Source organism: Gymnoscopelus microlampas (assembly GCF_963454915.1).
Source record: "Gymnoscopelus microlampas genome assembly, chromosome: 2".
NCBI lineage: Eukaryota > Metazoa > Chordata > Actinopteri > Myctophiformes > Myctophidae > Gymnoscopelus > Gymnoscopelus microlampas.
This window is the reverse complement of record NC_139939.1, coordinates 7,786,180-7,802,154: the sequence shown is the minus strand read 5'-3', so window position 1 is coordinate 7,802,154 and position 15,975 is coordinate 7,786,180. Positions and strand designations below refer to the sequence as shown.

The following is a 15,975-nucleotide window of genomic DNA, read 5'->3' as shown; positions in this document are numbered from 1 at the left end:
TAAATCAACACTTTACCCAGCGCAAGTGGAGTTGGTAGTTTCAGACGAGCAGAAATCAAGCTGGAGTTAGGTGTCCAAACAACAATAGCTCCACTCGCTGCTGAGGGAGAGGTTTCAAAAGGGTACAAATTCTCAAAAGCTAACAATGGATCTCCAAGCTCACAATGCATCACAACAACGTGTGAATTAATGCCCTGATGCTTCATGACACTTATTATATAGGCCTACAACAATAAACAGGACTTTAAATATTACAATAACTTCTGCAAAGAGGTAGTAGAACTAGCGCGACAGAAATGCTATGAACGCCTTTCTTCTTGTCACATTGCTCTCCTCATTAAACACTTCATAGATTTTAGAAATATAATTACTTGTTTTCATAACATTAGCGTCAGTGCTAAGTTTGATAAACAGGTACACTGCATAGTTTTAACAGACTACGGGGTTCATCCCTGCCCCAATATCTGTAGAAGTAGAAACATGTAAATCATACAATACCTGTTTCACCTCTAAATCTTTTGTTTAGTAATCATGACCTCAAATAATATTCTAGATATTAGACTGGATAGTGAATTAGACAACAGGTATTAATGTCTTAGTGACATTGTGGCAGGTTTGTATTTTATAATAACATTTAGACAAAGGCAGCAAAGATGAAATATGTGAAACGTAGTTAAAATGTTAGCTGAGATGAAGAAGAGTAGAATGAAGGTAAAGTCTTACGTTGGTGTGGTCAGTGTTGTTCTATCTACCCATTTCCACTCTCCTTCATCCTCTCTGCTCCTCCTCAAACCCAGCCACACCCTCTGGTTGAAAGTGTTAACAACTCCGTTAACAAAGTCCTGGACAGAAAAGATACTGAAGTGCTGATGTCCGATATTATCGGCCTCCCGATATTATCGGCCGATATTAGCATAAAAATTGATATCGGGAAAATATCGGTATCGGTTTTTGAAAAAAAAAAAAAAAAAAAAAAATTTTTGCTTTATAAATAAGTTACAGGAGTTCTTACTGTATATGGTGTGTGTGATATGAAATTTGAGCTTACCCTAATCACAATAATCCCCGCATATATCGGTATCGGTTGATATCGGTATCGGTAATTAAGAGTTGGACAATATCGGTATATCGGTTATCGGTAAAAAAGCCAATATCGGACAACCCTAGAAGTGCATAATGTACAATAGATATGTTAACACACGCGCACACACATACTGCACACACACACACACACACACACACACACACACACACACACACACACACACACACACACACACACACACACACCTGTACCTGTTTGTCTTCACTGTTTATGACCATCAGGTCTGATTGTTTGTCTCTACAGTATTGTCTGCTCTGCTCCCAGGTTTTCTTCTCATTAGAGACGTAATAACAACTGTTGCCAAATATCTGCCATCCACAAGATACTAACAACAAAAGAATAAAGTTAGCCACAGTTTTTTTTAATTCGCGCATATTAATGACAAATGATGAGAGACATGATATAACAATGAATAAAAACAGTGATGTCTCACTGACCACAGAGTTTCTTCTTCATCTCATCTCGCAGTTAAGTTGTTGTTTCTGGACTGACACTCATCATTCTGTTAAGTTAGACTGTTATATCTGGTCTGTAGATGATCAAAACTTGACTGCAGCTGGTCACTCTGTGTAGTCAGGTTGTTAAAACTGGACTGTAACAGTTGCACTTGATCCTTGTAACACTTGTAACACTTGATCCTTGTTTAGGTTTTCTTTATCTTTAATCAGTTCAGAATCTGCGAGAAGGAAAAACAACAATGAGTTTTTCATACAGCTTTGTTCTGTTCATTGAGACAATGAGACAGAGGGTCATATTTTAGGGAAATAGGTGAACTGGTGTGAAGCTCTGTCAGCGGCATGGAGTCTGTCTGTCTGTCTGTCTGTCTGTGTGGTGACAGATGTTTGGTATTTTTCAGAGTGGAGAGGGGTGGAGTACAGCATCTATCCACGGTGAAGTGGTGAGGTGGGTTGGAGTAGGATGCTTATATCATCAGTGGGTGTGTTGCAGGTGGATTCATGACCAATCAAATGATTGCTTTTCATGACATTTAAAAGAGACAATAACATAAACATCACCTCAAACAGACCACCAAGAGCAGACCATGTAATCTTGCCCTAGGTTGGTTTGCCTCACACATAAATAATGCTTGGCTAGCGGAGGTGGTCGGATAATTACAAAACCTTGGCGGTGTAAAGGAACTGCTGAACGTCGGCAAGACACTGCCCTATTTCTTTTGCTCCACATGACATCATTTTGGTTCTTATTGACCTGCCGAAGCAAAAGAAAGTTCTAGTTTGTTTGGAGTATGCTGCAGCCTTAACTGTCAAAAAATCTATGATAAAAACTGAAGGTGACTGAGGCCCTATCTTGTGCGCCGCAACAAGCTCACGTGTCGATGTCGATCGGCTAGTTGAACTATTTTAAAGGTTTTTCAAAATAGTAAAATATGGCTAATACGTTTAGGCATAAAGGATCGATAGCGCCCAGAGTCTAGAGTTATAGAGTTGATTCTTTTAAAAAGCTGTTAAAATGTATTTGGTTCACAAGGTGTTTGCCTCTTTCGCAAGGTGTTTGCTCTTCAGTGCAATCCACCTACCCCCAAAATAGGACCCAACGTATTTCAAGCAACAGCCATCAACACCATTTCTGAAATATAACATACTGTTTATTATATAATTACTCACTGTGTATGCCCAGGCCAGTGATGCCAGCCAATAGGATTACACACAGCAGACCCAGACACACTGCAGCAGCTCTGGAACCATTCTTCTTCAACTTTTCTGAGCCTGAAAAACACAAGACAAACCTAAATAAGTTACACCTTTTAACAAGTTGTTATTATTATGCTTTATGACAGATAACAAGTAATTTATGTTCACGCCATGAATGTAGACTGACTTGAAACTGAACTTCTCAGTTTTTCATTTGATGCGTCAAAATGTATGACATGCAATGGTCTGTATAGACAATAGAACATGAGAGGGTGTGTGTTATGTAAGAGAGAGAGAGAACAGAATTAAATGTGATTTAAGTGACATTTATTCTTAAGTTATGTGTTAAATAGCCAGTGGTGGAAGAAGTACTCTGATATTTTACTTAAGTAAAAGTAGCAATACCACAATATAAAAATAGGCCTGTGTTCAAAATGTTACTTGAGTAAAATTACAAAAGTATTGGCATAAAAATATACTTAAAGTACCAAAAGTAAAAGTACTAAAATGTTTGAAAACAGCAGATCTACAAGCTCACAACGTACGGCGTTGTGAGCTATTTTCTATTTGCCTATAGGTATAAAATAATAGTTAATGTATGGTTTATAATGTTAGAATTTATATCTGCAAAGTAATTAGTGACTGAAATTTTCAAATAATTGTAGTGGAATAAAAGTACAATATTTGCCTCTGAGATGTAGTTGCGTAGAAGTAAAAATACTGGAAATTGGAAATACTCCAGTCAAGTAAAAAATACCTCAAAATTGTACTCAAATACAGTACTTGAGTAAATGTACTTAGTTTTTTTTTTACACCACTGTAAATAGCTCTATATTCCGATGCACACTGTTGTAGCTACGCCGCCTCACTCAGTGTTGCTCTCAGCATTTCTTACTCGACTACCTTGCTAAAGATGATAAGTGTGCAGAGCCTCTGTCTTGGGTTGATGTTCATGTGAACAGTGGCTGAACAACCTTTGATTGGTCGGTCAATCAGAACGATGCGTTCTTCAGTAAAATAAATAACACTGTCTGACTGCAGTGTGGGATTTATGAAGCAAACATGAACTGCTGCAAGTCAAGTGACATTGCAAACACTACTATGTATATATTTCTTAAATACTTACAGTATAAGAAACTACAGTAGTTGACCATTTTTCCTTTTTTCAGTAAACTATCACGTTAAGTTGACCGACAAATATGATAAGCAGCATTCAGAATTCATGTCACATGAAGTAGTTTTGCAGAATTAGGGTATAGCCACTTCTCCAGACACCACTACAACACTGCTCTTTCATAACACCATACTGTAGATGAGTTAGTTAAAGCTGCACTATGTAACTTTTTTTACTGATACAATGTTATTTTGTCCAATCTGTATGGTTAGAGTATATTAACACAATATAACATATACAATTGGGTTGGTTGTATTTGGTCTCCCTGCTCTTCTGTTAAGACATTTAGATCATTTGTGCTGGGCTTGACACAACTGGTTGACAAGTGGTACTGGCCTGAGGGTAAAACATCCAGGCTCTATTAACTCAGTGGTTAAAAAAAACAGCACTTGCACTGGAGACCTGGGTTAGAATTTGGGGTTGAACATGAAAGTTATCGTAGCATTTAGTTTTACCTCCATGCTGCTCTTGTGTTGTGTTCTGCTGTACAGCATTCTGCTGGGTACCAGGGTCAAGGTCGTCTGCAGAGACATAGATGTCTACTGTCCTCTCCTCTCTCTCTCCTCTCTCCTCCATCTCCTGCTCTGTCTCTCCGCAACCATATCTGACCTTCTTTGTCAGGTCTGGTACGGCGTACACGTTCTCCGCCATTCTAGTTCATCTTCAAACTACATTCGTTGTACAACTTGTTGGAGAACAGAAGTCACAAATGAAGGAAGTTAGGAAGTCTAACCTTTCACGAAAGACTATCAACGGACCCTGACAAGTTCCCTTACCATTGTTCTAAAAGCACACTCCACACCCACATGAGGAAGGCCTCTAGTCTGTTCTCCTTCTGCTTCTAATGTGTGAGTGATGTATGATGACTTTGTGTTATTATTGTGCCTTTTAGGTCAGCACCCATCATACCCTGAAGACCTTAGAATTGAGCAAGTCAGTTCCCTTGTTTCTGGCTGAATCCAGATTTATCAGGAGGAGAACACAAAACAACCAAGCCTAGAACCTCTAGGTATTGAATGGGATTGAATGGGAGTAGGGCAGAGTGCAACAGTGGTTCAGTAAGAGGGATGCAAATTAGAGAAATTATGTAGGCATTAAAAAAGGCCAATTTCTCCTATGAAGGCAACCCATGACTTACACAGCCTATAGTCCGCCCAGCCTGCCGGAGATATGCGCTTCACAGATAAGAGCTCCCTTTTCTAGTTAAGTGATGTACAGCAGTGGTTCCCAAATTGGGGGTTGGTACCCCCAGGTGGGTCCCCAAATTATTTTGGGGGGTCCCCAGGTGATTAGCTTAATGTGCAACATTGTTTTCTCACTCAACAGTAAACAAATCAACCTTACAGTATAAGTGTATACAGCGTATCTGCACATTTCTAAAGTGGCAATTTAAGGACTTTAAAGACCTTTTTAATACCAAAGTGGCCAAATTATCAAATATTGCATAAGAAAGAGGCAAACATTGTGAAAATACAATCTTTATTTGTGGAACCGAGTCAAAGTAAATGTAATGCCTACAATTCCAAGTGCTTGTCAGAGTGGGGGGTTTCCAGTTCAAATATGATTATTTTGGGGTCCCCAGTTCAAATATGATTATTTTGGGGGGTCACGGCCTGAAAAGTTTGTGAACCCTTGATTTACAAGGAGGGGTTGTCATAGTGATACTTTATTGTGTTAGAGATGCAGCTGAAGTAATAATGTTCAGCTTCTGGGTTTTATATATATAAGATGAAAGGACAACGCGCAACACTCACCTTTTAATACTCTGTAGTGTGACGGTGTCGCTTGCTGACAATAACTGATTTTCATGATTTAACATGCTGCATGATCGTGATGCGTTGTTAGCTTGGAGAGGGAAAAAAGTAGGCTTGTCCCTTTTCCACTATCTGCCTCAAGTAAGTTGTATACCAGCCTGTAGTGAACATGAAAGCATTTTTTAATTTTATTTAGAGTAGCCACTTATTTTTACCCCCTTCATTCATTATGCCATTTTGCCAGTTAAATTCTTAATGTCTTGGCAGTTTAGCCAAGAAAAGCCAAGTGTAAGCCACTCATCTGTACTTGGAACAAAACGAAAACAATTCAACCTTTTTTTTTCAAACACACGCACTGCATTGCTATTATAATTACACTGCAATAAATTGTCTTTTGCTTGAATGGCAGTGTTGACAAATGTAACCAAGTGTTAATATAAAATACAACATAGCCTTTCTTTCACATCTTGATAAAGCGACAACACAAGGGACGAAAGCAATTAGCCTATCTCCCCAGGTTAATTTCAGTGTATGAATGTCCCATGACTATACTGGCGGGCCATGAATAATACATTTTAGGAAGAAAGCCGAGGGCCATTTAAAATCTGCCCTTGTGCCACAATTGTTCTCCGGGCTGGACTTTGGACATGACAGAGATTGCCCTCCCCACCCAGCTTCCCTCCTTCGAACACGGCCAGTTATAATTGTATATAGACACTCTTTGCAAGCCTGATGCACCATGATGGATTCCAACCCCTAGACTCCAAGGCATTGGTGTGCTGTGTGAAGGCCAGTCAGTCCACACTAATGATTTGCGATGTAACAACTTGCAACAAACTTGCAACCACTTGCAACATAATCCCAAAACTGCGCCGACCTGCAATGGTGCAATTCAGAGTGCTGAGATTTCTCTCTGCAACGTAGTGCAACAATGTTATTGCATCGCGAGTTATTGGTGTGGACTGTGGACAGGGCTTGAGACAAGTGCAGGTGAGCCTTGGTTCTGTGACAACCACACACTATTATTGCAATATACGTATTCAACTCTACAAAACGTTAGGAATTATATATTTCTTTGCTTTGAGATTATTGACTTGGCCAATGGTGTGCCACAAAACGTTGTGCCCAGAGAACCACTCTGCTAGAGCAAGGGTTCCCAAACTTTCCAGGCCGTGAACTCTCCATAATAGTGGAGACTTTACATTTAGTTTGACTCGGATCCACAGATAAATATGTTATCCTCTTTCTTATATCATTTGACAATTTGGCCAATGTTTGAACCAGTTTTTATAGTATAGTTTGTTGATTACTTTTGTTGCAGTAATGCAGTTTTTTTTTAGGTATTAAAAAGGTCTTAAAAGTCCTTAAATTGTAACTACACTGTCATCTGGGTACCCCCCAAAATCATGTGGGGGATCCCGTTGGGGGTCCCGACCCACAGGTTGAGAACCACTGGGCTAGAGCAGTGTTTCCCAAACAGTGGGTTTGGACCTTAAGACTGTAAAAAGAAATATGAACGAAGGGAGCCCCATTGGTTTCTACAGACCCGTTTTGAAGTCACTTTTTCGGTGAATTCAAATCATCCATCTTGGAACTTCCGGTCCCAAACAGCAACTGGAAACGGTCCCTGCCCTTCCAGCTACGGCATTAACTTTATTAAACGCATATCATGATAATAAAAAATAAAAAAACACTTTAAACTAGCGATTGAAAACATCCTTATAGGCTCTATGCACAGCAGCCATATTATCACTTCCTTCCCAGGTGTTACCAATGATACTAATGAAGGCTCTGTTCCATTTAGTCAAGCACAGTGGTTTCCACGACCCCCATAACTCTGAGAGTGTACAAATGGAACCAAATGGACCCTTACGGGTCCATTTGGTTCCATTTGTACACTCTCAGAGTTACACACCTGTAAGGGGCCATTTGGAAGCCCTTGATGGTCCCTGGACCCCAACTGTAGACCCACTTGGTGTAGCAGAGTGTTTCCAGTGAGCCAACATGCACAATATCATCACCCTGACTCTGTTTGACCAGAATGGAACAGAGCCTTCATTAGTATCATTGGTAACACCTGTGAATGTCTTCATAATATGGCTGCTGTGAATAGAGCCTATCGGCAACTTTTTAAAAACTGGATGCTTGCCGCCCATGGTCGGGACCCATTTTTGTTTGATTAACTGTTGCACCCCTGCTTTCAGATGGTTTACTGGTTTACTCTTATACAGTAATACAGTATGTCATTTGAACAGCCAATCTGTCCAGCAGCACACCAGTGCACTCTCTCTGCACTGTTAACAGCTGTTTATAATTATATACTGCAGCCACACTGTACATACTGTACATACCTGTTGCTGCTACAGTCCATTATGTGGAGCTTGAAAAAATAGCATGGCACTAGAGCACATTATCGTACATATTATTGGGTACGATGCTGATTTTTGAGTCTGAGATCACCGATGGCCCTAAAAATAGCACAGCGTATAATGTTGTTATGTTATAATCATGTTTATTCATGAGATGAACGTTCATTGCCAATGGAAAATTAAATGATACACTCTATTGTGAACTCTGAGCAGATTCTCACAACATATTGACTGACAGTGTGCACCCAAATATTACATTTGTGTGGTGCGCTGGTGCCCCACATTCCTGTTGCCTTTGGTATGTATATTTGCAATTAAAACTATTACATTGAAATCTATTGTAAGACTGAACATGCTGTCAGGGAATGATTTGTCTAAAATAGTAGTTGTTGTGTGTGTATGCGTGTGCACCGATGTGCACCGATGTGCGTGCGTGCGTGCGTGTGTACGTGTGTGTGCGCGCGCGCGCGTGCGTGTGTGTGCACACTCTAATAGGGCTACCCTGGTCAAAAAAGTCTGGACACGCTACTGACGCCACTCCCTGACACCATGCAGGGTCTAAATGTCTCAATAGAAGAGCTTGGAGACCACCTCCCAACACTGCATGTACTACAATAGTTATAATTTATTAACACACTCTACCGTACACATTGCTTAAAATATCATTTCATTTATTCAAATAGTTTGTAGCTTTAAAGCACGCTTGTTTGTCCTGTTTTGCATGTGTGAGTCATTCTCATAATGCCAGAGTCTCTAATGACTGTCAGCTGTGTGGAGAAGTAGAACGCTGCATTTACAATTCAAATTCCCACCGGCCTGTGATGTTCAGTCAAAACTCTGCTCATCATGCCTTTTGGTTTCCCATTTTCATATCAGTAGTCAATTGTTTCCTTGCATAATTCATTTATGAATCAGTAGTCAGAGTGTTTGTGAATATACTGTAGACCAGTGTTTCTCAAATTGGGGCCCGGGGACCCCCAGGGGTCCTTGAGGGGGTTCCAGGGGGTCCCCAGCTAAATGAATTAAAATAGCATCGAAACCTTGTATGTCCAAAACGTACTTTTCAGGAAATAGAAAAAAGAACCTGTGCTCTAATGGATACAATGTACCGTAGTTATCATTCAGTCATTGGTTATTTTATTTTATTTTATTTTATTTTATTTTATTTTATTTTATTTTATTTTATTTTATTTTATTTTATTTTATTTTATTTTATTTTATTTTATTTAGACAGACATTCACTTTATAAATAAATAGCAAAAATAGCAGCTCTACAATCTCACAACGTGTCACATCTATATGGAGATACAAGGTTTCTGCCCAGTGGTGATGAAATGTACTCTATGCAGACAGATGGTTTCCTTGAATTGCAGCCATTTAAAATGCTCAGGATTTGGCATAAATCTCTGCACCTTTGACAGCAGCAGAGTGAAGTTGCACACCTTTAAACAATCAGTAGTGACCCTACGAGGGAAAACAGGGAAACACTGCCCTATGGTTATTGGTCACAAATGTGACATCACAGCGGGAGTAGTCGACGCATGTCGGGGCATCAGACGCGTCAACTATCCATGTTGTCTTGCAGTTTGTGGCCAGTGCTTGATTTCTGGTGTATAGTTGGCAGTGGTGTGAAGTAACTAAGTACATTTACTCAAGTACTGTACTTAAGTACAGTTTTGAGGTACCCCAACCCCCGCCCGTCCCTTTTGTTTTGTTTACCTCTCTGTGTGTGTGTGTGTGTGTGTGTGTGTGTGTGTGTGTGTGTGTGTGTGTGTGTGTGTGTGTGTGTGTGTGTGTGTGTGTGTGTGTGTGTGTGTGTGTGTGTGTGTGTGTGTGTGTGTGTGTGTGTGTGTGTGTGTGTAACTTTTATAGTTAACTCATTCAATGCCAAGCTTATTTATGGAATTTTGGCTCTGAGTGCCACAGTCAAAATTCATTATAAAAAAAAGTGCTCAGGAGCCGAGATACAGCCTTTTTAAGTAAGAAGTTAAATAAAGAGTGAATGGAGCAGCAAATCTTCAAATCATCATATCTTGGGTTCTGAACATTTTTTTCCAAAAAAAAAAAAAAACTTTTTCCACCACTGGTAGTTGGTTTGACTTCCAGGCTTGAAAGATTGTAGATTGTCTATTTCTGAAAAATGTTAGGATTTGTGTCGATTTTTCATTTAGCCAATCATGATGTTGGTCAATAGAACACCTTTGCACCGTTCTAACTATACTCAAAATCTTCTCTTCAGTCATTGTATTAAAGTAGGATTAATTGATTGATCCACACTTTGACCTAAAACGTCAACCCTTACCTTTAGTCAGGGGTTGGTCACCTCCTGTTCTGACCTGCTATAGTAACTTGTACTGTATGTTAGGTCTTCTGTCTTTTGAATTCTGAATTTGCACTGTTTGCATAACATGTAAAACATGACAATATTATTGTATCTGTATGCAGTACAGTGTGCCTCTGTTGCCACTGTTCAGACACACTGTATTCTGAAAACTTACCTTCGAATCATATTTGACTTGACTTATTTGCATAGGTTATATACATTATTATGCTAGGAATGACAGATTAGGTCGCTTGACACTTCCAATCCTAAAGAACAAACCTCCTCCTAAGTACACTTAGCTATCGTTCTATAATGAGCTGGAACTCATCTCACACAACACAAACGCAACAAAACTATTAACCCATTAAGACCAATTGAGTCCAATTCTACCAATGCCTTCTAAACAGTTTTCTGAAAAAAACATATGTTGCTTTATCAGTTGTGCTCTAACTTTTTCATATCAAAACCCCAAAATAATATGTATTTGGACCTCCATCTCAAAATATTGTGTTCCAGGGACCCCCAGAAGCAAACTTTTGAGTTAAAAACATTTTGCTTAAAGATATATATATACTGTATATTCAAAGATGTGCAGAAATGTTCATGATTTTTCAAAAATAGCAGATCTATAAGCTTGCTCGCGTACACCACACATTGTGTCACATTTATGGTCTTCTGATCTTTTCTCTTGTATGAATATTAAGCAGTGATAAAGACACCATTTTTATTTGTAATGTATAATATTAAAGGCAATTTATTAGTTTATTAATTTTGACAAAGGGACAATGAGAAAGGACAGAGATAACTTAACATACAACCTGTATGGAAGAGACATCAGCTATGTGTTGTATTGTATCGTTTATTTGTCTTGCTCCTAGTGTGTAAAGACCTTGAAATTCTTAACAATAAACAATGCATGCTTCATCTACTGATAAACCATCGTCATGTCTTGCAGAGAAGTCCAACATGGTGGCTAAAGACGCAGTGACCAGGTGGACAGGTGAGCCAACTCCTCTGCATACTCCTACAGTCATACACAATGTAACATGATCACACGCACACACACACACACACACACACACACACACACACACACACACACACACACACACACACACACACACACACACACACACACACACACACACACACACACGCACTGCTACATTCATTCACTAACCTCTTACCCATACTATTAATTGTAACATTATACCAAATCTTAGCCTTGTAGCCACCGAAGCAAATTCCAAATCAACTGCAAGTCGGTTTTGGCAATATTTTTTGCCACTGTACATTTGCACATTATGTGAAATGTTTGCTCTGCCTTTTTTAACTGGACACTTCAACAGATCAGTAGTTCTTCTCTACTTTTTCAAGTCAAGGACCCCCAATGTATTTGGCCACAGACCCCCATCTGAAAATTTTATGTGGCAGGGACCTCCAGAAGAGAAGATTTTTTAAAAAGAAAATGTATATTATTGAAAAATGTTCTAGCTTCAGTACAAAATATCAAAAATGCACAAAGTGCTGTGAGCTTGTATTTATCCGCTATTTTTGAATAGCCAAACGTATAAATGGATAAAGTTGTTAAAATGATTGTGACGCTGTATTAACTACTTTAGCTGGGGACCCCCTGGAACCCCCCCAAGGACCCCACTTTGAGAACCATACAGTTGAACGCAAGTTGTCTGTGAGAGTGTCGTAACTCTTTCTCTCAATAGCTCTGACCTACAACCCTAACCCAGGAACATACAGCTCATAGTACTGTATACAGCTGTGTGTGTGTGTGTGTGTGTGTGTGTGTGTGTGTGTGTGTGTGTGTGTGTGTGTGTGTGTGTGTGTGTGTGTGTGTGTGTGTGTGTGTGTGTGTGTGTGTGTGTGTGTGTGTGTGTGTGTGTGTGTCATTGTGGAGATGACCTGTTGGTTGGCATGGTAACGTGGAGGTGTTGCTAGCTGCCATTTGTCAGCCGTAGGGTCACGCATACACACACACACACACACACACACACACACACACACACACACACACACACACACACACACACACACACACACACACACACACACACAAACCTTTCCATTATTAGACAAATCACCTTTAGCATCTGGTCTAAATTTCAAAACGGGTCACAGAGGAGATTGTGTGCACATTTAGGCCAGGTGCTGGACATCAAGGCGAGACCCTTCTCCAAAACAGCAATGCAAATTTCCTTTGTAAATTGTACTTTTGAATACTTAAGGTATTTTTTAAAAGCATCAACTTTGGAATACCTCAGTTAACTCGAGTACAAATGGTGACAGAGCAACTTTCTCTTAGTAGTGTTGAGTAATATTTCCACCAGGAGTATATATGCTTTGACTTAATTATCGGGGTTGAGTACTTTGTCCTCCACTGGTTATAACGTATAAATGTAGGCTATGATCAGTTAAAGGTAGGGTAAGGGATATTTTTGGATTGGCTATAGAGTGTTGGTTCAGTCACAGGGGTCTCCGTGTCTCTCCAGCTCTTTATTAAACAGAAAATACATGTTCTTGTAGGTGGCAACATTTCAGCCAATCAGAAGAGAGTACCCATTTATCGGCTTAATTTTTATAGTGTTCCTGTTCCAATTTTGTCTGCTCATTTCTTTGTGTCATCACTTCCAATTTCACTCGTTTGATCCGTATCCTGTATGAGTTCTCTATCCTGATTGGATAAAATTGGTATCCTGACCTGAAAATGCATTTTCTGTTTAATAAAGAGTTGGTGAGACATGGAGACTCCTGTTACTGAACAAATACGCTATAGCAACGAGTACAATCAGAATATAGAGTTATGTAACACTTATTTTAACCAAAGAAAATCACTTACCCTACCTTTAAAACTCATTAACCTTCCATTCTGTTCTTTCTTTTTCTTTTCTTTTTCAAGACAACGTGTTTGCCATCAAGTCGTGGGCGAAGAAAAAGTTTTCCTTCGACGACAGCCGCCTGGACAAGGCCTTCGGGATACCCGAGGACTTTGATTACATGGACTGACGACCTCTTGACCTTTTGGGTCTGCAGCCCGCGCCGCGGCGGTCGTCCTTCAGAGACCAAGAGAAACCAACTGTTGTTTTATGTTCTCATGTGCCCTTTAAGTAGGACTTCAACGCCGTCGTGCAGAAACCTCGCATCTCCATGTTTAGTTTTTTCGTAAATGATCTACAAGCTTGTAGAGTGGCTAGTTTTGCTATTTTTGAAACGTCTTTGAAAGTGAGAGTTGTTAAGTGCGTCGGCTTTGGACATAACAAGGTGACGGTTGGCTCTACCAAGTGGAACATGGTGGAATATCGTCACCGTTGGGTGGAAACCTTGCATGTCCAAAACTGTTACTTTTTAGGACATAGAAAAAAATTACTTGTTTTCCAATGGATCCAATATAGTTATGATTTAGTCACTAGCTGTTGTTAATGCTTTTCTTTGAAACACGCACACAGTTAACCACTTTAATGTGAGGTTTTGGTAACTCGTCCGTTGATTATTTCCGCTTTGCATGACACTGTTGTATGACAAAGTGGGCCATTCATTTAGAAAACGTTTAAATATATGGATATACAAGGTTTCTGCCTGACAGCAACGATGTCATAATGGTTACTTTAAAGGTCGAACATTTTTGTTTGTTTTGAGCCAACGTTTGGCTGTTCTTGTTTTGGATGTCCTGAACTTCAAGAAACGCTGCTATGTGGCAGTCAATCTGTCACCGTGTCACCGTGTGTGTGACACACACACATTATGGACACACACGAGGAACCGGAGACCATCGCTGGGCTAACGGGGGTCAGGTGTGTGTGTGTGTGTGTGTGTGTGTGTGTGTGTGTGTGTGTGTGTACTGGGGGGGGTTTACACAAACATAACTGCGTGACTTTTGAGATGGCTGGGCTAACTGGGGGTCTGTGTGTGTGTGTGTGTGTGTGTGTGTGTGTGTGTGTGTGTGTGTGTGTGTGTGTGTGTGTGTGTGTGTGTGTGTGTGTGTGTGTGTGTGTGTGTGTGTGTGTGTGTGTGTGGGGCTGTGTGACTTTTGAGACACCTGTTTGACTGAAAACTGAGATCACTGAGCTGTTGACGGAAATGTCGACCTAGACACACACACACACACACACACACACACACACACACACACACACACACACACACACACACACACACACACACACACACACACACACACACACACACACACACACACACACACAGAGATGAAGCCACCAGTGATCACGTGTGGTTGGAACACACTGTCGGTGTCAACAGATGGTAGTGAGTCATTCCGGTGTGATGGTTTCTCATGTCTGCATCTGCTGCTGCTGTTCCACCTGGTCTGATGGGCCCTTATCTTCCTCTTCCATCAGCAAACTGCACCCGTCTGCTTACCTTAACCACTTGAACCCCAGCCAGCATTGAATATTCCGGGGCGGAACATTAGCCAAAAGTAGCAGATCTACAAGCCCCACTGGCTATTTGTGGGCGAAGAGATTTGACGTCGAAAAGGAAAAAGTGGTCAGAGTACGGTCGTAACTGAAGTCCAGTTCTCTTAGACCAGTGGTTCTCAAACTTTTTCATGTCAAGGACCCCCAAAATTTGACCGTGGACCCCCATCTCAAAATATTTTCTTCCAGGGACCCCCGAAAACAAAGATTTGAGTTACAAATGTTCGCCTTAAAAATATATATATATTCAAAGATTTGCACAAATGTTCACGATTTCTCAAAAATAGCAGATAAAGATGTGCTGGAGCTTTTTGCCGGAGCGCCCTGGACGCTTCAAGCTGACAATAGTTTAACTTTTAGAGAGAGCAGCACCGGCCCTTTGATCCTCATGATTGTGTCTGACAAAGCCGGTCATTTATTACCCCGACGTTGAACCGTTTACCACAACCAGGATGAGAGAAGTCCATGTTTACTACGGCCGTTCTCTTTCATTTCTCTTTCATTTCAAGGACCCCCAGTTTGTATATGTATTAGGCCACGGACCCTCGTTTGATAAAAACAATGTTATCTCTTGGACCCCAATCTATATTTTGAAACATCCTAACTCTGAGAGTGTACAAATGGAACCAAACGGACCCGTTTGGTTCCAAGCGTCCCCGTGCGTCTCAGGAGCAGAGGAACCAATAGTTATGAAGGAAGAAGGCACATGGTGCAGACGTCAAAAAAGGTGACAACGTTTCGATGTCAAGCCACTTGATGTATTGACATTGAAACGTCACACCCTCCAAACGTCCCCAGTTTCCTCCAATGCCTTCTTACTTCAAGTCCATGTTCACTAATTGTGCTAATAACGCAGGTGGCGTTCTATCAGAGCGATGGGTTGATGGGTTCGAATGTTTGCGGGCGTCAATAAGACACACATCCTATCCAACGTGCTCCTCATAAAAGGCTTTGTGTGGACGCGCTCCCCTTAGCCTTGACAATGGAGCGAAGAGCAGAGCAGACATGGCCTAGAAATTGAATAGAAGCCACAAATAGAAAGTGCCATGCGGTTAAATATTGCCCAGGCCCTACGGTGGATATGTTTAGTGTAGGCCTATGTTTAGAGAGCTGTTAAACAGTCCATGCATGTCTCCTTTATACTGTTTGGTTA

The 15,975-nt window shown here is 40.5% G+C and overlaps 2 protein-coding genes across 2 annotated transcripts in view; one reads left to right on the top strand and one right to left on the bottom strand.

The window, feature by feature from the left end:
* Positions 1–14,299, top strand: part of mnd1 (meiotic nuclear divisions 1 homolog) — a 42,169-nt gene extending 27,870 nt beyond the window's left edge. Inside the window, exons 7-8 of the mRNA XM_084044607.1 lie at positions 11,333–11,377; positions 13,289–14,299. Of these exons, the coding sequence (XP_083900733.1) occupies positions 11,333–11,377; positions 13,289–13,395 (152 nt within the window). The 3' untranslated portion in view covers positions 13,396–14,299. The remainder of the gene's footprint in view (positions 1–11,332; positions 11,378–13,288) is intronic.
* Positions 1,663–4,582, bottom strand: LOC311064231 (uncharacterized protein; the record flags this gene model as incomplete). Its single annotated transcript, XM_084084066.1, has 3 exons — positions 1,663–1,781; positions 2,731–2,832; positions 4,387–4,582. 3 exons carry the CDS (start codon positions 4,580–4,582, stop codon positions 1,687–1,689), a joined length of 393 nt encoding a protein of 130 aa, XP_083940192.1. The 3' UTR covers positions 1,663–1,686.
* Positions 14,300–15,975: the final 1,676 nt, after the last annotated feature.